The sequence below is a fragment of the Salmo salar genome, chromosome 02, assembly GCF_965601325.2.
Source record: "Salmo salar chromosome 02, fSalSal1, whole genome shotgun sequence".
Classification (NCBI taxonomy): Eukaryota; Metazoa; Chordata; class Actinopteri; order Salmoniformes; family Salmonidae; genus Salmo; species Salmo salar.
The window spans coordinates 26,714,198-26,739,752 of NC_138292.1; the positions used below are offsets into that span (position 1 = coordinate 26,714,198).

General features: G+C 42.5%; 1 protein-coding gene across 1 annotated transcript; it reads left to right on the top strand.

Annotated features, from left to right (window-relative positions):
* The first annotated feature begins 310 nt into the window (after positions 1-310).
* On the top strand, positions 311-24,264 carry fxyd5a (FXYD domain containing ion transport regulator 5a). The gene is made up of 12 exons (NM_001123723.1): positions 311-361; positions 2,223-2,268; positions 6,182-6,268; positions 17,274-17,546; positions 17,633-17,959; positions 18,648-18,722; positions 21,744-21,794; positions 22,303-22,359; positions 22,808-22,837; positions 22,967-23,041; positions 23,182-23,227; positions 23,897-24,264. The coding sequence occupies exons 1-12, from the start codon at positions 350-352 to the stop codon at positions 23,919-23,921; spliced, it is 1,104 nt and encodes a 367-aa protein (NP_001117195.1). The 5' UTR covers positions 311-349; the 3' UTR covers positions 23,922-24,264.
* Positions 24,265-25,555: the final 1,291 nt, after the last annotated feature.

Genomic DNA, 25,555 nt, shown 5'->3' on the forward strand with positions numbered 1-25,555 from the left:
GATAGACAAACACCAGCCGCAAACACCAGCTGTCAGGCTATGAGACAGACAGACGAGAACCACTAACACAGAGACGATTGAGGCAGACTGACAGTGAGAGAGACTAGTCTGGAAGACAGAGAACACAAAAGAAAGTGGGGAGGCCCACGTGTGAGAGCCAGCAAACAGAGAGAGAAAGAGTGGGTGAAATTTAAAAAAAAGTGCAGTGAGCAAGGGATGGAACGAGGAAGTCATGAGCAGAAGGGTGTGGTTGACTAACGGTTCCTCAATGATTCCTGACTGACACACAGAGGAAAGGGACCGTGGATGCTGCTCTGGAACGAGCTCTGGAACTACACGACAACTCAGGATGGACACCAAGGTGAGCTGAATGACTTTCATTGGGGACTCAAAGAGGAGAGGAAGAAGGGAGGGACATTGGTACTCATGAGAAAGGGAGAGAGTATGATATGTGAAGTGAGAGACAGAGAGAGAGAGAACGTGTGGCGGATGTTCGAGATTGACAGACGGACGGTCAAACAGCCTAGATACACAGAAAGATAAACAGACAGTGAGTGAGTGAGTGAGTGAGTGAGTGAGTGAGTGAGTGAGTGAGATAGAGACGGCCAGACAGGGGGTTAGAGGGGTGAGAGAGAGTCTGGTAGGGAGGCTGGGACAGCCCCAGGCGAACAGGCCCTTGCCTTGACATATGCTTCAGAGGCTTCAGAGTGAAATTAGGACTGGCGTGACCCGCTAATCTGAGCTGTCAAGCCTCATGATGCCCACTGACGCTTACCTGTCATCGCCTCCCCTGCCCTGAGGACATGCTGCCATCAGAATAAGTCAGGGGAGGCATCTCAGCTAGGTACTGATACAACACCAAAACACCCCTCTGGATGTCAATCCCTCCCTCCTTCCCTGCCTTCATCCACCTTGCTCTCTGCTCTCCATCCCTCTAGAACAAATAATCATTGGGTTCCTCGTTGGTTTACTGATGATGTTATTTTTCTGTATACACTACTGCTTTTTCTCAGAACTAAAAGGTTGTCAGGGTGATTGCAATTCTCCTCAGAATGAATGTGTTTACTTGTTTGCCTGTGTTATTTTGTGTACGATTACCATATGGTGCAGATGAAGAGTGATTAGAAAAAGCTATTATGACCCTGTACAGTAGTTGTGTGTCTCAGAGAAAGCTCTGAGAGTAGCACCTGATTGCTGTAAGTGTTGTTGTTATGACAGATCCTCATTCCGCAACTAGATTTTTAATTGGCGACACAAAGGAGTTCAGAGACATGATTTACAGTGTGATGGCTGAGGGAGCGGCGGTAGCAACACAATGTACTAAGGAGCCAATGTACTAAGGAGCATGTGGGAGGATTCCCGTTATAGCCATGGACTCTCTCATCTCCACATGACCTCAACCTTCCAGTACAGCTAAATCAGGGCCATGTGCTGTGTGCTAGGTGATGATATGTGTAACTATACAGAGATCATGGCATTCAGTTGGAAAAATGGAAACAGGGCATCCGTATAATTCCATGGATTAGAAAATGAGAGTGCACTCATCTAGGTTGTATATTGTATTATACATTTCGTTTGAGATTGTCAGCCATCTTCATTGCGTGAAACATGTGCTTGACTGCACTTAGGTGTGGGGAGGGGAGTGGTAGAAACAACCGCTATGCAATTTCCTGTACAATTTCCTGTGTTTCAAAAGACATGTAGCCTCAGTAACTGACATAAAACCAGTAACATGGCTACTTCCTCTTTATACTGATATTAGTCATGGCCTACATGAACGCATCCCTTGTTCCACACAGTAGCTCGTAGTGTCTGTCTCGTTGTGTAAAGTACCTTTAGAAAACCATTAGAGAATCATTACAAAACCATTACAGCAACTGTAGAGATAGGAGCTGGTTCTGAAACCTGTTACTCAGCCCAGTAATGGGCTGAGTGTGAGTGTGTTTACGTGCAGCGGGAGCACACAAACAAGCAGGGCGTTAATGAAGGTTGATAGATGTGTGGTTGTCAATTGTCTGTTGTAATCTATTGTCGGTATAACAGATGTGCCTGTAAGTGATCTGTATTCATTGCAGTGTCACCTGTGCTGCTTAAGGGCCTTTGCTTATCTTGCAGATTTCCAGCTGAAGTAATAGTCAGCTTAATGCTGTATTAATTACAGACCCTGCTGAGACTCTGTACCACAATCAATCTCTCACTTACATCTCTCTCACGTCTTTCAGATTCAGCTGAACTGGATGGCAGTATGTCTGTTTCTCACACTACCAGGTAAGCCATGAAAAAGAACCATTTATTTCTCTCTCACACACATACATGCGCCCATGGTCAAACACACTGTTCTCATATAAACATACTGTATATACACACTCTCTCCCTTTCTCATCTCAAACTAAAACAGGGTCTTCAACCTTTCCTTGCCCAGGGATCCCCGCCCAGGCAAACCGGTGACCCCATCATATGTTAGCAGAACATGAATGTTAATCACAAGGACAAGTAACCAACATTTCAAAATGAATAGATCTGGTAGATAGGTTTTCATTATTTTGACCTCCACACATTATAACTGGAAAAAGTGTAAACTCTAACATAGCCTATTAGTTAGAAAGGTAACTCCAAACTAGGGCTGCGACGATTATAGCATTTTGGGTAACAATTAAATGTAATGCAAATGGCCACAGTTGTCATATGTCATTTTTATAGATTTTTTTTTTGAGCTTTTATTACATCATAATGCATCTTTCAAAATGAGCTACGACATACCTAACAAATACAACACAGCTTTGGTGACACCCCTGTCTCAAAAACGAATGATTTTGACCACCTTGAACTTTTGGAAACGAAGCTTCTCCTCCCAACTGTGCCGTTCTGCTTGTAAAATGATTACTAACTTCACCCTCTCTATGTATTCATTCTCCTGAAATGAGGGTATTATGATAATTGTGATTACCTCGACTAACCGGTGCCCCCGCAAATTGACTCTGTACCGATACCCGCTGTATATAGTCTCACTATTGTTATTTTACTGCTGCTTTTTAATTACTTGTTACTTTTATTTCTTATTCTTATTCAGATTTTTTAAACTGCATTGTTGGTTAGGGGCTTGTATGTAAGACTTTCACTGTAAGGTCTACACCTGTTGTATTCGCCGCATGTGACTAATACAATTTGATTTGATTTTGACTTTATTTGATAATTATACGATATATGTGCCAGCCCTACTCCACATCCATGTTGGTTAATAGCAGCTGTTTAGCTGGTTAAAGGTTAGCAATGTGTTGGAAAAAATGTATGTCCAAGTCAAAAAAGCTTGCCAGCAGCTAGCATCATTCGCCGCGACTGGTATTCTCGGGAGCTTTTTCAAAGCCTATGTCAGATACTCCAATAAGTGTAATTAGCTCAATATTAGGAGTTGAGAAAAACAGACATAATTTAAATGTAAGATATCCCCTCTTTTCTACTGTAGGTATGTAGCACAAAATTTGTTTAGTCTGTTGCTAGAGACATTCATAAAAATATATACATTTTTTACATATATTTTTGCGGCTCACCTGCTGTACCTCCGCAGACCCCTAGGGTCCAAACAGTCCTGAGTCATTCCAACGAATGTATCTGTTTTTCAGTGACATCTCTCCTCCTCTGAACCACACTGTAAATATCTAAAATGACCTCACAGGGATTCAGCAACAGAACTGATTTCCCTGTTAGGAAATTGATTCAGTTCTAATCACATTTGCTTGTGGGAACCCAGTGGGCCCATAGTGGGCTTGTAGCGATTCATCATGGAGTGGTTAATTGGAAGGTATTGATGGGGAGTGGAGTGTGTACAAAGGCCTGCTTCTCACGTCTCTCAGGGCCAGGACAATCTACCTCTGTGTTGGCCAGAGCAGCCCCTTCATAACAATGCTGCACTGCCCGCTCTCAAGACTATTATTATCACAGACTTTGAATACATTCACAGCACTCTATCTACCCAGCTAACAATTCTAGGGAGAGAGAATGTAATGTTACCCTTAATGTTCCTTTAAGCAGCGCACACAAGCCTAAGATCACCATGCGCAACGCCAAGCGTCGGCTGGAGTGGTGTAAAGCTCGCCGCCGTCTGGATAAGTGGAAACACTTTCTTTAGAGTGATGAATTACGCTTTATCATCTGACTGTCTGACAGACGAATCTGGGTTTGGGGGATGCCAGTAAAACACAAGCTGCCCCAATTTATAGTGCCAACTGTAAAGTTTGGTGGAGGAGAAATAATGGTCTATCTTTCATGGTTCGGGCTAGGCCCCTTAGTTCCACTGAAGGGAAATCCTAACGCTACAGCATACATTGACATTCTAGATGATTCTGTGCTTGCAACTTTGTGGCAACAGTTTGGGGAAGGCCCTTTCCTGTTTAAGCATGAAAATTCCCTCATGCATAAAGCAAGGTCCATACAGAAATGGTTTGTCGAGATCGGTGTGGAAGAACTTGACTGGCCCGCACAAAGCCCTGACCTCAACTCCATCAAACACCTTTGGGATGAATTTGAACGCCGACTGCGAGCCAGGCCTAATTGCCCAACATCAGTGCCCGACCTCATTAATGCTCTGGCTGAATGGAAGAAAGTCTCCTCAGCAATATTCCAACATCTAGTGAAATGCCTTCCCAGAAGAGTGAAGGCTGTTATAGCAGCAAAGGGGGTACCAACTCCATATTAATGCGCATGATTTTGGAATAAGACACTCGACAAGCAGGTGTCCACATACTTTTGGTCATGTAGTGAATTTGTGTGAGAGTGGACAAACAAGATCAATGAGGGCCCCCCGGTCGGTAATTCAACAATGATTACTACAAGTTTAGATAGCTGCCGGTAGACTTACCAATAAAAAAAATATATGCTGACATGGGCTAATTGAGTGACATAACAAGAGAAAAACTGCTGATGCAGAACAAAATTTTGAAACGTCACCTTGTGTATTCTACTATTTTAACTCTCAATAGTAAGTTGAGACCCCAACTGAGTTCCTATCATTTACTTTTACTTTTAAATTGATCCGCGGGCATACACGTTGCCCATCCCTGCTCTAGGGCATGTGCTTATTAGTCCAGTATAGTTAGGCCCTGTCCAGAAGGAACCCTAACCCCTCCTCCTTTGGCACTTATGTAGATGAAACAACTCGATAGGTGTAAGCAATAGGTTGAGTGCACTTTGTAGTAAATCTCAGCTATGTTAAAAGTACCCTGAAGAAAAAAAAGATTTCATTGATCATAGTAATTCAGGAGTATCATTAAAACAGCTTAACATGCCCCAACAATATTAGACAACTGTACAGAAAGCTCTTAAAATACTGAAATAAGTCAATCAAATCACTGAGATCACAGTACCGTGAACCAAGACGTTCAAAATTCAAATCCCAGGTGAAGACATGTTGAATAATTATTGTGTAAATGCACATTCACAATGTAATCATCTATTTTAAAGTGTGCAAAATGTGTAAGTTAAAAACACTATGTTAAAAGCACTGTGTATGTGAGTATCCCTAACATTCACAACAGGCAAAGAGCTATCAGTGGTTCACCATTCAGGGCCTTGATTGGCTCGGCAACAGTAACAAGGCGATACACAGAAATGTTCCAGCAATGTTCCATTGAAACGTGTCTAGAACATTAATACAGTATGTTCTGAGAACATGCAACCGTGTTCTGTGTATGTTTGGTGGGACGTTGATGGAAAATTCTCATAACACAGAAAACTGGACACATGAATGTTATTGCAACGTTACCATGAAACGTGTCTAGAACATTGATATTTTAAATTCTGAGAACATGGTAACCCCGTTCTGGGTAAGTTCTATTTGACATTAAGAGAATGGTCTCTTGGAAACATTCATTGCACATTACCAGAACAGTCCTATGAAAACATTACTTAATGGCTTTATGACACTCTTAAGGGAATGTTCTCTAAAGTTGTGGAAACATTTGTTGTTAGCTGAGTAACTCCCTCCCTTTGTCCCTCCCACTGGCTGTGTGTGGACACATTCTGAACCCTGGCTGCTGCTAGGAATACATTACTCAATTGTTGTGGAGAATAATTGCAGCAGTAGCTATGTTGTGTGCTTCCGACTGTCTTGTAATGTGTTGTTTAGGTTTTACCCAACTGCTTTGTTTGTGTAATGCTTGAAAAGTCATTTGTTTTCTGTCAACAGGGTCCCTTGCTCAGAGCCCTACCACCACACACCCCAAAGTGACTCAGGTGGCGAATGTTACTGCCGCTCCCTCTCCAGCCAGAACTGGTACAGTCCCCTTTGTCATTTCTAGATGTTGTCACATGGGGCTATTTCATATTTCTCTCTAGCTTAACTCAAGAACTTCACTCTTAATAGGACCTTCTTTTAAATATTTTTCACCAGCAGGGTGAATGGAAATCAATGTCTGTATTCCATGGCAGCTAGCTCACCAATGTTTGTAATTACTTTGTAATTACTCAGTTGGTAGAGCATGGTGTTTGCAACGCCAGGGTTGTGGGTTCGATTCCCACGGGGGACCAGTACGGGGGAAAAGATGTATGTAATGTATGCATTGACTACTGTAAGTCGCTCTGGATAAGAGCGTCTGCTAAATGACTAAAATGTAAATGTAAAAAATACTTTGTCCTCCTCAGAACTAGCTTTGGTTCAGTAGCTGTAATCAATTTGAGGAATTACTGTGACTTGCGAAAGAAGTCACACTTTAAATAATGTATAACTTATTTCAGACTATTTCATTAATGGAACTTGCGACAAAAGAAATCGTACTTATTATTTAGAACACTGCTCCTCTTACACCGTTTAAGCTAGAAACGGCTTTCAACCTTTAAAAACACGCAGGCCGGTCAGGACCAGTGTGATTGAAACCCTTCATACTTTTTAACCTATTAAGCTTCTAATAAACCTCACCCACTTTAATGGGATTCTTCTACATTCTAAAGCTCCCATTGTTAAAGAGGCATTGAACACGTCGATTGGCACGTGTGTTTTTCTGTTGCTCATTTGAAAAACGATATTTCAGTCTTGGCAGTGTGTTCCTCACTGATTCCGCGCTTGGTTAATGATTTTTGTCCCCCATGAGACACTATAGATGCGGAAGACTTTTTAATTAATTTAAGATAACTATGTTTTTGCAGAGGATGTTTTAGTTGCGCAGTTTTACATCTAACTAAGGTGTTTGGTGCAGTATTTCTCAAGTAAAAAAATGTGCGACATGTCTTATGTAAACAAAGTCAGAGCTGCTGGGCAGATCTGTCTCACTGTCTATTACATTGAATAGAGAGCAATCACCGCAGCTGTTCACCCTATGTTAATGGGAAAATGGACATCATCAACTCAAAACCCACCTTTCATTTACCCGTTGTGACACCCGGAGGTTCCAAACTCTGTCGTAGACGAGACTAACTTTATGACCAAAACTTTATGACCACACTTTTGACACAAATCAGCTACTTTGACCACTTTCCCAACAAGCTAGACAAAAACCTAGAGTGTATGAAATCTTAAAATATCTTCTACCAATCAAATGATATAGCTGTTTTAGTTATCAAATCAACTTACTTTTCCTCTCAACGTTTACAAACAACTGACATTTTGACCACTTTCCCAGCAAATATGACACAAACATAGATGGTATGACAGATTGATTTCTGGCGGAGATGACCGGCTCGCTTCGCGTTCTTAGGAAACTATGCAGTATTTTGTTTTTTTTATGTATTATTTCTTACACTGTTACCCCAGGAAGTCTTAAGTCTTATTACATACAGCTGGGAGGAACTATTGGATATTAGAGCAACATCAACTTACCAACTTTATGACCAGGAATACGACTTTCCTGAAGCGGATCCTCCGTTTGGTCCACCACCCAGGACAATGGATCTGATCCCAGCAGGCGACCCAAAACAACGGCGCCGCAGAAGGGGCAGACGGAGCGGTCTTCTGGCCAGGCTCAGTAGACAGGCACATCAACCACCACTCCCGAGTATACTACTTGCCAATGTCCAGTCTCTTGACAACAAGGTAGACGGAATCGGAGCAAGTGTTGCCTTCCAGAGAGACATCAGAGATTGTAACATTCTCTGTTTCACGGAAACATGGCTCACTACGTTAACAGAGTCGGTACAGCCACCTGGTTTCTTCACGCATCGCGTCGACGGAAACAAACATCTCTCTAGTAAGAAGGGCGGGGGTGTATGCCTTATGATTAACAAGTCGTGGTGTGATCATAACAACATACAGGAACTCAAGTCCTTTTGTTCACCTGACCTAGAATTCCTTACAATCAAATGTCGACCACATTAACTACCAAGAGAATTCTCTGCAATTATAATCACAGTCGTGTATATCCCCCCCAAGCAGACACCTCGACGGCCCTGAAAGAACTTCATTGGACTCTATGTAATCTGGAAACCACATATCCTGATGCTGCATTTATTGTAGCTGGGGATTTTAACATGGCTAATCTGAAAACAAGGCTCCCTAAATCAGCATATCGAATGCGAGACCCAGGCCGGCAAAATCCTGGAACATTGTTACTCTAACTTCCGTGACGCATACAAAGCACTCCCTCGCCCTCCTTTTGGACTGGGATATGTTCCGGATAGCGTTGAACAACAACATTGATGTATACGTTGATTCGGTGAACGAGTTTATTATGCTGATGGCAGCATTCTCGCAAAACTGAAAGCGCCAACCACTGCTTTTAATTAATCAGGGTGTAAGGGCTGTCTTCAGGAATGGACCAAAATGCAGCGGAGTTAGTGTTCGTCATATTTAATAAAGCAAAAGAGAACACTATACAAAAACAAACTGAGAAAACCGACAGCCAACAGTCCTGTCAGGTGCAAACACACTAAACAAGAAACAATTACCCACAACCCCAAGGAAAAACACACACTACTATATAGGACTCCCAATCAAAGGCAACTCAACACACCTGCCTTCAATTGGGAGTCCAACCCCAATTAACTAACACATAACACAAAAACTCTGCCACGTCCTGACCAAAACTAATACAATTACGCCCTCTGCTGGTCAGGACGTGACAGTACCCCCCCTCAAGGTGCAGACCCCGGAATGCACCTTCAAAAAGAAAACACAAAAAATCCCCAATACCCCAACAAAACCAATAAACAATACCCCCTAAACAATAAGGGAGGGAAGGGAGGGTGGCTGCCGTCAACGACGGCACTGTGCTAGACCCTCCCTCCCCAACCCACCTATCCTGGAGGTGGCTCAGGTGCAGAACGTGAACCTCGCTCCACCTTCGGTGTCGCCCACTTCGGTGGCGCCGATAGCTGCGCCGGACAGACGGGCCACTCGGGCTGACCCTGGCAGACGGACCACTCCGGCTGGGCCGGGGGACAGGCGGGCCACTCGGGCTGGGCCGGGGGACAGGCGGGCCACTCGGGCTGGTCCGGGGGACAGGCGGGCCACTCGGGCTGGGCCGGGGGACAGGCGGGCCACTCGGGCTGGGCCGGGGGACAGGCGGGCCACTCGGGCTGGGCCGGGGGACAGGCGGGCCACTCGGGCTGCGCCGGGGGACAGGCGGGCCACTCGGGCTGCGCCGGGGGACAGGCGGGCCACTCGGGCTGGGCCGGAGGACAGGCGGGCCACTCGGGCTGGACCGGAGGACAGGCGGGGCACCCTGGCAGATCCGGGCAGATGGGCCGCTCTGGCTGATCCGGGCAGTCGGGCCGCTCTGGCAGCTCCGGGCAGTCGGGCCGCTCTGGCAGCTCCGGGCAGACGGCCGCTCTGGCAGCTCCGGGCAGACGGGGCGCTCTGGCAGCTCCGGGCAGACGGGCCGCTCTGGCGACTCCTGACTGGCGGGCAGCTCTGGCGACTCCTGACTGGCGGGCAGCTCTGGCGACTCCTGACTGGCGGGCAGCTCTGGCGACTCCTGACTGGCGGGCAGCTCTGGCGACTCCTGACTGGCGGGCAGCTCTGGCGACTCCTGACTGGCGGGCAGCTCTGGCGACTCCTGACTGGCGGGCAGCTCTGGCGACTCCTGACTGGCGGGCAGCTCTGGCGACTCTTGACTGGCGGGCAGCTCTGGCGGGCAGCTCTGGCGACTCCTGACTGGCGAGGCTGGGCTGACGCACTAGACGCCTGATGCGTGGGGCTGGTACTGGATGTGCCAGCCTGGAGACACGCACCTCCATGCTAGTGTGTATAGCGGGAAACACTGAACCGTAGAGGCGCACTGGCGGTCTTGAGCGCAGGGTTGGCATCACCCCTTCAGGCTCGATGCTTACTTCGCCCTGGCACATGCGGGGCGCTGGTACTGTGCCTACCGGCCTGAAAATCCCAGGCGTCACCACAGCCCCAACCCCAAAGCACGCGACCTGTCCAGTCTGTTTCAGCCTAAACATGGTACGGGGAGCTGGCCTGGAGCTCCATCCTCGCCTCGTCAAACAGCCCTTGTGCCCCCCAAAACATTTTCTTGGGGCTGCCTCTCGTGTTCCCTTATCCGCTGTGTTCCCCAGTCCTCGCCAGAATTCCTCCGCTGCTTGGTCCTGTTGTGGTGGGTAATTCTGTAAGGGCTGTCTTCAGGAATGGACCAAAATGCAGCGGAGTTAGTGTTCGTCATATTTAATAAAGCAAAAGAGAACACTATACAAAAACAAACTGAGAAAACCGACAGCCAACAGTCATGTCATGTGCAAACACACTAAACAAGAAACAATTACCCACAACCCCAAAGAAAAACACACACTACTATATAGGACTCCCAATCAAAGGCAACTCAACACACCTGCCTTCAATTGGGAGTCCAACCCCAATTAACTAACACATAACACAAAAACTCTGCCACGTCCTGACCAAAACTAATACAATTACGCCCTCTGCTGGTCAGGACGTGACACCGGGCAAGGTGACCGGAAACATGACCGAATACAAACAGTGTAGCTATTCCCTCCGCATAGCAATCAAACAAGCTAAGCGTCAGTATAGAGACAAAGTAGAGTCGCAATTCAACGGCTCAGACACAAAGGTATGTGGCAGGGACTACAGCCAATCACGGACTACAAAACGAAAACCAGCCCCGTCGCGGACCCCGATGTCTTGCTCCCAGACAAACTAAACAAATTCTTTGCTCGCTTTGAGGACAATACAGTGCCACCAACATGGCCCGCTCCCAAAACCTGTGGGCTCTCCTTCACCGCAGCCAACGTGAGTAAAACATTTAAACGTGTTAACCCTTGCAAGGCTGCCGGCCAAGACGGCATCCCTAGCTGTGTCCTCAGAGCATGCGCAGACCAGCTGGCTGGTGTGTTTACGGACATATTCAATCAATCCCTATCCCTGTCTGCTGTTCCCACATGCTTCAAGAGGGCCCCCATTGTTCCTGTTCCCAAGAAAGCTAAGGTAACTGAGCTAAATGACTATCGCCCCGTAGCACTCACTTCCATCATCATGAAGTGCTTGAGAGACTAGTCAAGGATCATATCACCTCCACCCTACCTGACACCCTAGACCCACTCCAATTTTCATACCGCCCCAATAGGTCCACAGACGACACAATCACAATCACACTGCACACTGCCCTAACCCATCTGGACAAGAGGAATACCTATGCAAGAATGCTGTTCATCGACTATAGCTCAGCATTTAACACCATAGTACCCTCCAAACTCGCCATTAAGCTCGAGACCCTGGGTCTCGACCCCGCCCTGTGCAACTGGGTCCTGGACTTTGACGGGACGCCCCCAGGTGGTGAGCGTAGGAAACACCATCTCCACCCCGCTGATGCTCAACACTGGGGCCCCAAAAGGGTGCGTTCTCAGCCCTCTCCTGTACTCCCTGTTCACCAATGACTGTGTGGCCATGCACGCCTCCAACTCAATCATCAAGTTTGCAGACGACACAACAGTGGTAGGCTTGATTCCCAACAACGACGAGACGGCCTGCAGGAAGGAGGTGAGGGCCCTTGGAGTGTGGTGTCACGAAAATAACCTCACACTCAACGTCAACAAAACAAAGGAGATGATTGTGAACTTCAGGAAACAGCAGAGGGAGCACCCCCTATCCACATCGATGGGACAGTAGGGGAAAAGGTGGAAAGTTTTAAGTTCCTCGGCGTACACATCACCGACAAACTGAATTGGTCCACCCACACAGACAGCCTGGTGAAGAAGTCAAAACAGTGCCTCTTCAACCTCAGGAGGCTGAAGAAATTGGGCTTGACACCAAAAACACTCAAACTTTTACAGATGCACAATCGAGAGCATCCTGTCGGGCTGTATCACCGCCTGGTACGGCAACTGCTCCGCCCACAACCGTAAGGCTCTCCAGAGGGTAGTGAGGTCTGCACAACGCATCACCAGGTGCAAACCACCTGCCCTCCAGGACACCTACAGCACCCGATGTCACAGGAAGGCCAAAAAGATCAAGGACAACAACCACCCGAGCCACTGCATGTTCACCCCGCTATCATCCAGAAGGCAAGGCCAGAACAGGTGCATCAAAGTGGGGACCGAGAGACTGAAAAACAGCTTCTATCTCAATGCCATCAGACTGTTAAACAGACATCACTAACATCGAGTGGCTGCTGCCAACATACTGACTCAAATCTATAGTCACTTTAATAATTAAAAATCGGATGTAATAAATGTATCACTAGTCACTTTATACAATGCCACTTTATATGTTTACAAACCCTACATTACTCATCTCATATGTATATACTGTACTCCATACCATCTACTGCATCTTGCCTATGCCGTTCGGCCATCGCTCATCCATATATCTATATGTACATATTCTTATTCATTCCTTGTTGTTGTGAAATTGTTAGATTACTTGTTAGATATTACTGCATGGTCGGAACTAGAAGCACAAGCATTTCGCTACACTTGCATTAACATCTGATAACCATGTGTGTGTGACCAATAAACTTGGAATTGATTTTATTTGATATTCGTCTACTTTTCTGCAATTCAAATCTGATATCAGAACAGAAATATCTTCTACCAATCAAACAATTTAGCTGTTTTAGTAAGAGCATCATGTACTTTTATCTCAACCTTTTGAAAGCATTGCCATTTTGACCACTTTCCCAAGTTAGACAAAAACGTAGAGCGTAGGAAATCTTAGTCTACTTCTCTGCTATTCAAATGTGGAATCAGAATAGAATATGTTCTACCAGTCAAACGATACAGCTGTTTTAGTAACAACATTGCCAACTTTCTCCCAACTTTTCAGAAGAACTGCATTTTTGCCCGCTTTTCCAACAACTTGGACAAAAACGTAGAGCGTATGAAATCTTATAGTTCTCCGTTTTTCAAATCTGAAATCAGAACATAAATATATTTTACCAATCAAATCATAGCACTGTGGGAGCAAATAAGACTGATTATGCCACACAGCTCACCCAAACTCAATAAACTAAGCCATTATAAGAAACCCCACTGACACAAACCAAACTACAATAGCGACCCCATGTACTGAAGCACCTATGTGAACTGAGCCACAATAACAATTGACCACAATAGTAGAATCGTCAGTTCACCATCAAAATAAAAGTATCGCATTGAAACTGATGCAAACAGATACAAATAGTGGATTCATGCCATATTTGGACTAAATAAGGCAAAATAAAGGTTGGAATGTTGTTGTAAATTTTACAAAATACAATAATTTGTTTATTTGACAAATCACCTACCCAGTCAGCTAATTGTGTGTATTGAACATTCATATTGCACTGTACAGTCTAACCTAGGGATTGTGCACTCATGAAATGGGGTATCAGCCCACTCAGTGACACCCACAGAAGACAATTCTGAACAGTTTACACAAATATTAGAGTCTTGTGTTTCCCATCCTTCTCCTCTGGTAAGTAATTCAGTTAATTGCAAAAAAAAGAAAAAAAAAGAAAGGGAAAAAAAAGAGTAGGCTGTGTGTTTATATTCTAATAGTCGACACGTACAGTGCCTTCGGAAAGTATTCACACAGCTTGACTTTTTCCACATTACAGCCTTATTTTAAAACAGATTAAATAAATAAAAAATACTCAGCAATCTACACACAATACCACACAATGACAAAGCAAAAACAGGTTTATAGAAATTTTAGCAAATTTATAAAAGATAAAAAAACAGAGATACCTTATTTACATAAGTATTCAGACCCTTTGCTATGAGACTCAAAATTGAGCTCAGGTGCATCCTGTTTCCATTGACCATCAATGAGATGTTTCTACAACTTGATTGGAGTCCATCTGTGGTAAATTCAATTAATTGGACATAATCGGGCCAAGAACCCGATGGTCTCTCTGACAGAGCTCCAGAGTTCCTCTGTGGAGATGGGAGAACCTTCCAAAAGGACAACCATCTCTGCAGTACTACACCAATCAAGCCTTTATGGTAGAGTGGCCAGATGGAAGCCACTGCTCAGTAAAAGGCACATGACAGCCTGCTTGGAGTTCGTCAAAAGGCACGGAAAGGCTCTCAGACCATGAGAAATAAGATCCTCTGGTCTGATGAAACCAAGATTGAACTCTTTGGCCTGAATGCCAAGCATCACATCTGGAGGAAACCTGGCACCATCCCTACGGTGAAGCATGGTGACGGCAGCATCATGCTGTGGGGATGTTTTTCATTAGCTGGGACAGGTAGACTAGTAAGGATCGAAACAAAGATGAACGGAGCAAAGTACAGAGAGATCCTTGATGAAAACTTGCTCCAGAATGCTCAGGACCTCAGACTGTGGCGAAGGTCCTTCCAACAGGACAACGACACTAACCACACAGCCAAGATGACACAGGAGTGGCTTCGGGACAAGTCTGTGAATGTCTTTTAGTGGCCCAGCCAGAGCCTGGTCTTGAATCCGATTGAACATATCTGTAGAGACCTGAAAATAGCTGTGCAGCAAAGCTCTCTATCCAACCTGACAGAGCTTGAGAGGATCTGTAGAAAAGAATGGGAGAAACTCCCCAAATACATGTGTGCCAAGCTTGTAGTGTCATACCCAAGAAGACTTTATGCTGTAATCGCGGTCAAAGTGCTTCAACAATGTACTGAGAAAAGGGTCTGAATACTTATGTAAATGTGATATTTCAGTTGTATATTTTTCATAAATTCACAAACATTTAGAAAAACTATTTTTACTTTGTCATTATGGGGTATTGTGTGTGGATTGACGAGGGGAAAAACAGTTTAATCCATTTTAGAATAAGGCTGTAACGTAACAAAGTGTGGAAAAAGTCAAAGGTCTGAATATGTCCTGAATGCACTGTATAGTGTAGAGAATTATTTTACCATCTAAACCGACGTGAAATATATTTTGCACAGCCACAAATGTTGTATTGTCAGCTGTTTGAAGCTGGTGTATAAAACTGAAAGCAAAAACTAAACTTGATAACCGGAACCATAGAAATAGTTCACACGGAAGTGATCTGTCACTTCTTAGACCTGCTTTCAATGAAGAATGACATATCAACAGTGAAAAGAAAAAGTATGTGAACCCTTTGGAATTACCTGGATTTATGCAAAGATTGGTCATAACATTTGATCTGATCTTCATCAAGTCACAACAATAGACAAACAGTCTGGCTAAACTAATAACACACTACAAATGATACGTTTTCATGTCCTTGTTGAACACACTGTGTAAACATTCACAGTGGAGGGTGGGAAAAGTATGTGAACCCTTGGATTTAATAACTGGTGGACCCTCCTTTGGCAGCAATGACCTCAACCAAATGTGTTCTGTAGTTGCGGATCAGACCTGCACAACGGCCAGGAGGAATTTTGGACCATTCCTCTTTACAAAACTGTTTCAGTTAAGCAATGTTATTGGGATGTCTGGTGTGAACCGCTCTCTTGAGGTCATGCCACAGCATCTCAATCGGTTTGAGGTCAGGACTGACTGGGCCACTCCAGAAGGCGTATTTTCTTCTGTTGAAGCCATTCTGTTGTGATTTACTTCTGTGTTTTTGGTCGTTGTCCTGTTGCATCGCCCAACTTATTTTGAGCTTCATTTGGCAGACAGATAGCCTTACATTCTCCTGCAAAATGTCTTCATAAACTTGGGAATTCATTTTTCTGTCGATGATGGCAAGCTGTCCATGCCCTGAGGCAGCAAAGCAGCCCTAAACCATGATGCTCCCTCCACCATACTTTACAGTTTGGATGAGGTTTTGATGTTGGTGTGCTGTGCATTTTATTCTCCAACCAGAGTGCTGTGTGTTCCTTCCAAACAATTCAACTTTAGTTTAATCTGTCCACAGAATATTTTGCCAGTAGCGCTGTTGAACATCCAGGTGCTCTTTTGCAAACTTCAGACGTACAGCAATGGTTTTTTTTGGACAGCAGTGTCTTCTTCTGAGGTGTTCTCCCATGAACACCATTATTGTTTAGTGTTTTACGTATCGTAGACTCGTCAACATAGATGTTAACATGTTTGAGAGATTTCTGTAAGTCTTTAGCTGACACTCTAGGATTCTTCTTAACCTCATTTAGCATTCTGCGTTGTGCTCTTGCAGTCATCTTTGCAGGACGAACACTCCTAGGGAGAGTAGCAACAGTTGAACTTTCTCCATTTATAGACAATTTGTCTTACCGTGGACTGATGAACATCAAGGTTTTTAGAGATACTTTCCAGCTTTATGCAAGTCAACAATTCTTAATCTTAGGTCTTCTGAGATCTCTTTTGTTCGAGGCATGCTTCACATCAGGCAATGCTTCTACTGAATAGCAAACAAAACTTTTGTGAGTGTTTTTTATAGGGCAAGGCAACTCTAACCAACATCTCCAATCTCGTCTCATTGATTGGACTCCATTTTAGCTGTCTCCTGACTCCAATTAGCTTTTGGAGAAGTCATTAGCCGAGTGGTTCGCATACTTTTTCCAACCTACACTGTGAATGTTTAAATTATATATTCAATATAGACAAGAAAAATACAATAATTTGTGTGTTATTAGTTTAAGCGCACTGTGTTTGTCTATTGTTGTGACTTAGATGAAGATCAGATCAAATTTTATGACCAATTTATGCAGAAATCCCAGTAATTCCAAAGTGTTCACATACTTTTTCTTTCCACTGTATAACTCACATATCCATGTGAATTTGGTCAGGTCGCCCAAAAAGTTGCATTTTGCAGCTTTAATGTTACTGATTAGAAACTGCCTTCTGAAAAAGGCCATTAATGCAACCTATTTTTTATTTGTTCTGCATTCTAGGCCTATACTTGGGATATATTTTTTGTTTAAGCTAAGTCTGCTTGAGAAAGTAAATGATATGATTATGGTCTCTGTCATGCTCTGAACTGTAGGTGCGCCTACACATCCCTCCTGTCCTGTTGAGCTCAACCCTCCCAGAGTAGTGGTGAGATATGGAGACTCAGTCTCAGTCAACTGCACATCATCCACAGACCCCGAGGGGATGGGGTGGGAGGCCACGTACGGAGATACAGGTTTGCATGGAAATGTAAACTTTGTCACCTGGACGGTGAGAAGCCTCATGGACTGGACAATAGAACCTAAATGCTACGTCAAGTCACAAAATGGAAGTCAGTGTACAGAGATTCTCTCTGTCATTCTCTATAGTAAGTTGTTTTTCTTTTTCTTATATTTGTGAGTTTTGTCAGTAAAAGCAATTATATTTCACTATATGTAACTATTTTGTCTCTAGAGACTCCAGACAGCGTGTCTATCTCTCCTCTGAGCCACTCTGGTCCAATGATGGAGGGGAAGGAGTACCAGCTGCAGTGTGACATCCAGAACATCGCTCCTCTACAGAACCTGGTTGTGAGGTGGTACAAAGGGAATGAAACTATAGAGACTCAAAGGTTTAATGACTCCACAAAGGAATCAGTGAATATGTCCTCCACTATCACCATCACCCACAGAAGATATGAGGGTGAAGTAGAGTACAGATGTGAGGCAGAGCTGGACCTGGGACCAGAGGGACCAAAACCTTCTGTCTTTTCATCAAAACCTCTTAATGTTACTGTTTACTGTAAGTCTTTTTGTTTCCTTTTTGGGGGTTGGTGGACTAAAGGGACTTGATAATGGTCCACATACTATCTTCTACCAATCAGATTATAGCACTGGGGGAGCACATAAGACTGATTATGCCACACAGCTCACCCCAACCCACTAAACAAACCCACTATAACAACTCCCACACTCACTAACCGAACTACAATAGTGACCCCACTTACTATAGCTAACCCATGGCCTACCTACCTAAAACATTCAGAATTACTACTACAATGTACTGCTACTAGTACTTCTGGGTTACTTACTACTACCTAGTCAACCTCTAAAGGCTACTTTAACATTTTTTTAAACAATTAGTGCCTCTACTATACCAGCCTCAATTTATCAACACTAACAAACTTCTGAACTTCTTCCACTAGATGCAAAATAATAGCCTAAAACTTTTCTAATTCCTTATGACTAAAAGTGTAGTAGTCTGACTGTAGTTATTTATGATTAAATATGTACTTTTGACTATGTTTCACTACTTCGCATTGAACATTTAAATGCCTCAATTTAAAGGATGTACCACTTATTTCTAACTTATTGTAGTTATTTGGAAGCTATGTTTTGTGCTTCCGACTGTCTTGTAATGTGTTGTTTAGCTTTTACCCAACTGCTTTGTTCATGTAATGCTTGAAATGTAATTTGTTTTCTGTCAACAGGGTCCCTTGCTCAGAGCCCTACCACCACACACCCCAATCGACCGGTGAAAGTGACTCCCTCTCCAGCCAGAACTGGTACAGTCCTCTTTGTCATTTCTAGATGATGTCACATGGGGCTATTTCATATTTCTCTATATCTTTCCACCTGCCACAACTCACCGTTAATCTCAAGAACTTCACTCTTAATAGGACCTTTTTTTTAAAATCTTTTTCACCAGCAGGATGAATGGAAATCAATGTCTGTATACCATGGCAGCTAGCTCACCAATGTTTGTAATTACTTTGTCCTCCTCATAACTAGCTTTGGTTCAGTAGCTGTAATCAATTTGAGGAATTACGGTGACTTGCGAAAGAAGACACACTTTAAATAATGTATAACTTATTTCAGACTATTTCATTAATGGAACTTGCGACAGAAGAAATTGTACTTATTATTTGGAACACTGCTCATCTTACACTGTTTAAGCTAGAAACGGCATTCAACCTTTAAAAACACGCAGGCCGGTCAGGACCAGTGTGATTGAAACCATTCATACTTTTTAACCTATTAAGCTTCTAATAAACCTCACCTACTTTAATGGGATTTCTTCTACATTCTAAAGATACCATTGTTAAAAAGCCACTGAACACGTTGATTGGCACGTGTGTTTTTCTGTTTCTCATTAGAAAAAACAGATTTCAGTCTTGGCGGTGTGTTTCCTGACTGATTCCGCATTTGGTTAATGATTTTTGTCCCCCATGAGACACTATAGATGCGGAAGCCTGTTTCCCTTCTTCAAAATCCCCAGAATGAATCTAAGATATACTCAAGAAATATTAAATAACTTTGAAGTCTTTGCAGAGGATGTTTTAGTTGCACAATTTCACATCTAACTAAGGCATTCTGTGCAGTATTTCTCAAGTAAAAAAATGTGCGACATGTCTTATGTAAACAAAGTCAGAGCTGCTGGGCAGATCAGTCTCACCGTCTATTACATTGAATAGAGAGCAATCACCGCAGCTGTTCACCCTATGTTAGTGGGAAAAAGGACATCATCAACTCAAAACACAACTTTCATTTACTCGTTGTGAGGCCTGGAGGTTCCAAACTCCGTTGTAGACAAGACTGACTTCATGAGCAAAATTATCCTATTTACACTAGTATAACTGTTTCTGACTCATATCGACGCCACACAGGCCATTTTCAAGGGGATTTTTATAGGCAATGACTCTTTAAAAACTCCCATTCGGTAGCTGTGACTTCTAACATTCTATTCACTGTAAACAATGTGATTTTGACACAAATCAGCTACTTTGACCACTTTCTCAACAAGCTAGACAAAAACTTAGAGGGTATGAAATCTTAGTCTACTTCTATCCTATTTAAATCTGAAATCAGAACAGAAATATCTTCTACCAATCAAACGATACAGCTGTTTTAGTAAGCAAATCAACTACTTTTCTTCTCAATTTTTACGAACAACTGAAATGTTGACCATTTTCCCAGCAAGTAAGACACAAACATAGAGGGTATGACATACTGGTCATCAAAACCTCTTAATTTTACTGTTTACTGAAAGTCTTTTTGTTTCATTTTGGGGGTTGGTGGACTAAAGTGACCTTTTAACGGACTGGGGACTATTCCTTTCCACATACTATCTTCTACCAATCAGATTATAGCACTGGGGGAGCACATAAGACTGATTATGCCACACAGCTCACCCCAACCCACTAAACTAACCACTATAACAACCCCCCACACTCATTAACTAAACTACAATATTGACTCCACTTACTATAGCTAACCCATGGCCTACCTACCTAAAACATTCAGAATTACTACTACAGTGTACTGCTACTAGTACTTCTGGGCCACTTACTACTACCTAGTCTCCCACTAAAGGCTACCATAGCTATTTATAAAACAGTCACTGCCTCTACTATACCAGCCTAACAAACTTCTAAACTTCTTCCACTAGATGCAAAATAATAGCCTACAACTTTTCTAATTCCTTATGACTAAAAGTGTAGTTATTTATGATTAAATATGTACTTTTGACATATTTCACTACTTCACTTAAGTAAAACATTTAAATGCCACAATTTAAAGGATGAATCACTTATTTCTGACTTGTAGTTATTTGGAACACCACTCCTCTTACACAGTTTAAAATAGAAATGCCATTCCATCTGGATTAAGTTTCTTTCATAAAAGTTTTTGATAAAATGTTTACTTTTTAAACTATTTGACTTTTTGTCCTCCTAAAACAACTTTATCCACTGTAATGAGATTTTTTCAACATTCTAAATCTCCCATTGTTGAAAACTCCCATGACTTCCAACATTCTATTCACTGTAAACAATGTAGCTTTTGACACAAGTCAGCTACTTTCCCAACAACTTAGACAAAACCGTGGAGGCTATGAAATCTTCGTCTATTTCTCTGCTGTATAAATCTGAAATCAGAACTTCTACCAATCAACATTTCTCCAGCAAAAAGGCAATGCAGCACTCGCTATGCTAACACATAAACAGCTAACTCTCGCCATTCCACCCATTTGCTAAAGTTACCTGACGCAAGCTAACTAGTCAGCCCAGACAGAAGCTCAAAACAAACAATAATATATTTAAAAAGTGGTCATTACTTTAGTGTCAATTTCAGTCAGGCACTGACGTTATCTACCTAAAAAAACACAGATATCCAATTGGCCAGTGAGAATTCTCAAGCTGTGAGCTATTTCATGCTGTGATGTCACAATCCCAGCCAATCACAAGTTTATACATTTGCTCACAATAATCATTGAATGTGAGCAATGTCACACTGTGGGCATTTTTACATGACACCCCACACTCCAGTAATAAGGTTGATATAGCAGTCTATCAAAGTAATCAGACCTGATATTTTAATATATTTAACTTTGACTATATTTCACTGCTTCACTTAATGAAAACGTTTCAAACTTCTTCAACTACCACACAAATCATTTTAAAGAGCTGAAGCAAGTCACACAATTTTATTTCATATAAAATTACATTTCTAGTTCAAATTGTGTGGCCTTGCCACAGACCAAGGCCACACTTCTAACTCAATGTCATCCTCTCTGCTTTTCTCCTCAGCTCACACAAACAAGTCAACAACACCCACGGCTAAGTCCTTAACCGCCACAGGTAAATAACAAACCTCTTATTCCCTCCTTGACATATAAGAATTACCTGTTCCCTGAAAAATAAACACTCCTATTGGTAGTCCCTGAAACACACTGCAACAGAGCTATAGTGAATGGATGCTTTGCTATCAAGAAAATCCCATAACCAGTTCTGTCTTTCACGTCAAGGGTGCATGCAATTTAAAATCGAATTAGCTCTGTAATTAGCGAATGTTACATTCCCCTTTCTCGTTAAGATAGACAGACAGTGGATTTTACAGCACCTGACAGGGACACCACTGATATGCTTTAAAAAATGTAATTAGACTGACCCGATTTCCTATGAGAGTCGTGCCATTTAAATATGCAGAAATTCTATTAAAAAAAAAGGGAGTGGAACATAAAAGGAATGCACCTGGAATATAATGAGATGTAATTATGTACAGGTCCATATGACAGAGATAAGGACTCAAAATGCTGACAGAGAAAATGTTAATTTTTTTTTTATCTCTCGCTCTCTCTCTCCATAGTGACACCATCTCCAACCACCTCTGAAAAAACCACCATCTTTTCTCCTGTTGCCTGGGGTAACAAAGGCATTTCCTAGCCTAACTTTGCCTTAAATCTGGAGGGGTTTGTTATTGTTATCTCACAGCAAATTTGACAGTATCACAATTCCCCGTCTCCCAAACAAAACCCTTGGAGGAGTTGTGAAACAGAAACAGAGCACCTCAGCTCACTGTCTCTAACTTGTCCTCAGATTAATGCTTGATTGTGGCTGATGTAAGAGATAAGAAGTCTCTGAGTGTGTCCCTCTGCACTGTGCAGGCTTACATAAGGGTTAGATGTGGCTTCAACAACACATCAATTGGACCAGACCGCTCTGTTGTCATCTCATTGTGTTGTTGTTCCCAAGTGACCCACTTCTCTCTTTTTTGCAAGAATATAGGCTATACCTATTATGTTCTAAAAACACACAATGCAAGTACTGTCTTTCAAACAACTAAGTGATATTGTATTTTTCTTTGGTCACAGACGCAAAGTGGGATGAACCATTCAATTATGGTAAGAGGATCTGACTTTTTGCGAAGTGAACAAATACAAGCTAAAATCCACAATACCACAATGCCTCCAAACATGGGTTACAATCACATGGTAATAGACTCATCTATGTGTCACTGTGTCTGTGCTCAGACTACTACTTCCTCCGTGTTGTTGGTCTGTCTATGGCTGCAGCGCTCTTCATCCTGGGTATTATGGTCATTAGCTGTGAGTAGAAAACATTTACCCTCCATGTCTCTTTTCTTTGTCGTATTCACGCTGTTAATACTGTACTGTTATCATAAAAACAGCTATTTATATCCCTCTTATTGTCTTCCTCTCTGTCTCTCTCGTTCTCTATCACACAGGTGGTAAAGTATGCCGGATGCCTAGGTGTCATGTGGGCACAGGGAAGTGAGTAGTCCTCTTTAGCCACTTACATCAATGTGACACACACTCACGCACACATATAGTATACACCCAACCACACACGTCACTTTCAGCTTCACATACTACAACTGACACAACTGTGGCTATGCTTTTGTGGCTGTGACCTCATTATGGAACACAGGCCCAATCATGCAAAAGTATTTGTAATGAAAGTGTTCCAGTGAAGTGACTGACTATAAAGGGACAACGTAAATAGCCAAGTGGACCAGCAGGGTTGCAATGGTTAGGGATATCATTCTGTGTTGGTATTGAATGCTACTGTATTCTATCTATACCATGAGTGAGTATCTGTGTGCCTAAATGAGTTTATGTAGATACAGTACTGTGAACATGGATAAATCACTGTATAGAGTAAGTGTTTAAAGTCAGTCTTGACATCAGTCATAATCACTGAATGGACTGCTGACTTAGATCCTATTGTTGACAAATGGCTTAAAGCATTGTTTGGCTGTAATCCATTGGTTTGTCAGCCATGTACAGTTCTGTAAATATTTTTTTTTGCATTTGATGAATTGATGTTAGAATAATCAATGTTTGATTCATTTAAATTTGATTATCTGACCTTAGATGAATTGACCCTGGATACTGTAAATGGACATTTCATTAATTGACGTCATGTGTGTTTTTTCCCAGGTCGTACCAAGTGGCCAGAGAGTAGTGAGGGGACAAACATGTTACTGAGTGGCCTCAAGACACCAAAAGAGTTCATCAGAGAGACATGGAGAAACAACACTGATACAACAGACATTATCGACCATGTGCGTGTGTACGTTTGAGTTTGAGTTTATTTTTACTGGGACAGTGCACATTATGTGTGTGTGAAAACGTTGTTGGACAAAACTCTGCGTCTGTCATTTCAGAGATGAGAACGTGATATGTGTTTCATGTGCCTTTCCCACAGACTGCAAGTGAGACTCACTCAACATTATGAAATTACCCATCCCTCACTCTTCTAAAGACTTACCTGTAGTTTTGAATGCAAGTTTTATTATACTTTGGCACTCATGTTTCTATGTATATTTTCAAATGCTTACCAAATGTTACAGAATACATACTGTAGATGTTACGTAGCTCAGAGGCGCCCCCAAGAGCACTGGAAGAGGTACTGATCCTTTTTTCTCTCTGATATCCCAGAGACGGCAATTTCATGCCTAGCTTTTAACAGATCATTGTGTAGATTTTATCTGTAGATTTGTCATCAACTTTGATGATATTTTCTCTAATAAATCACATACATGTCCGCTTCATGGTCTCATTTCCACAGCTATTGTGGAGGTCCATCATGCCTCTGACAGCCTCATCTAACCGAGCAGCCCCTCTGGTTCCGGGTAGGCAATTGCCAATACTACATGCCACAGGGACAATACTGACATAGGTGTCTGAGAAGCTTCCCTGTTCTACCTTTAAAGGGAAAATGTACTATATTTTGTCCAAAATGTTTTGCATGTCAGCAGTCAAGTTTTCAAGATATTGGACTTTCAAGAAGCATAGTGTTACTGGCCACACCATGATTGTCCTTAGAACAGAGAGGTGAAGAGAAAATTTAAAAAAAACTCCAGAATAAACAATGGAAAAATGAGTCACACTGACAAGTGAAGAATAGGGACATTATTTTCCTGTTACTCTATGTTAAATGTTACTTCCATACCGAATTCAACTTTGAAATGAAAATGAATTTTGCGTATGGCTGGATAATGACAAGATGAGTCACGTTTGATATTAGGTTTGTTTCCACCTCTATCGAACAGCCTGCTCAACTCTAGCCAAGCTGTTTCTATGAACATTTTAAAAATCACCTCAGAAACGGCCGAGCCTCATACAAGCCAGTGAATAAAATGGTCCTAAAAAAACATTCCATTATCTGTTAATCTTCAAAATACCCCTAAAGCTATCAGGATGTAAAAATAAAACATGTTTGCTTCCCTTTCCTGTATTGTATAACTCACAGAGAAAACAGATGGACAGTAGTTCCAGCATGTTCTTTACTCAGAAAACAGACTGACAAAATGTTTTAGTAGAAAGTTATTTTAAGCTTCTTAGTGGCTTTTCATTGTACAATTTACAATTTAAATGAGCAAAACTCTGGATTATGCCACATAGTGTACCAGCTCTGTGTCCATATGGCATATTGTGAAGCATTCACGCCGAGACAAAGCATAGCAGAACACATGTAAAAATAGTCATAATCCATAATATAGAAGAGCCATATACAGAACATGAGTAATGCTAGTCCAAATTGAATGATTGGAGAATGTGTGGGCTGTGGAAACCTACAGTACAAGTAGAACAGCA

Coding starts and splice junctions, on each gene's coding strand:
- fxyd5a (NM_001123723.1), top strand. Junction 17,547..17,632: donor TCTCTCTGTCATTCTCTATA/GTAAGTTGTTTT, acceptor TTTTGTCTCTAG/AGACTCCAGACAGCGTGTCT. Junction 17,960..18,647: donor TCTTAATGTTACTGTTTACT/GTAAGTCTTTTT, acceptor TTCTGTCAACAG/GGTCCCTTGCTCAGAGCCCT.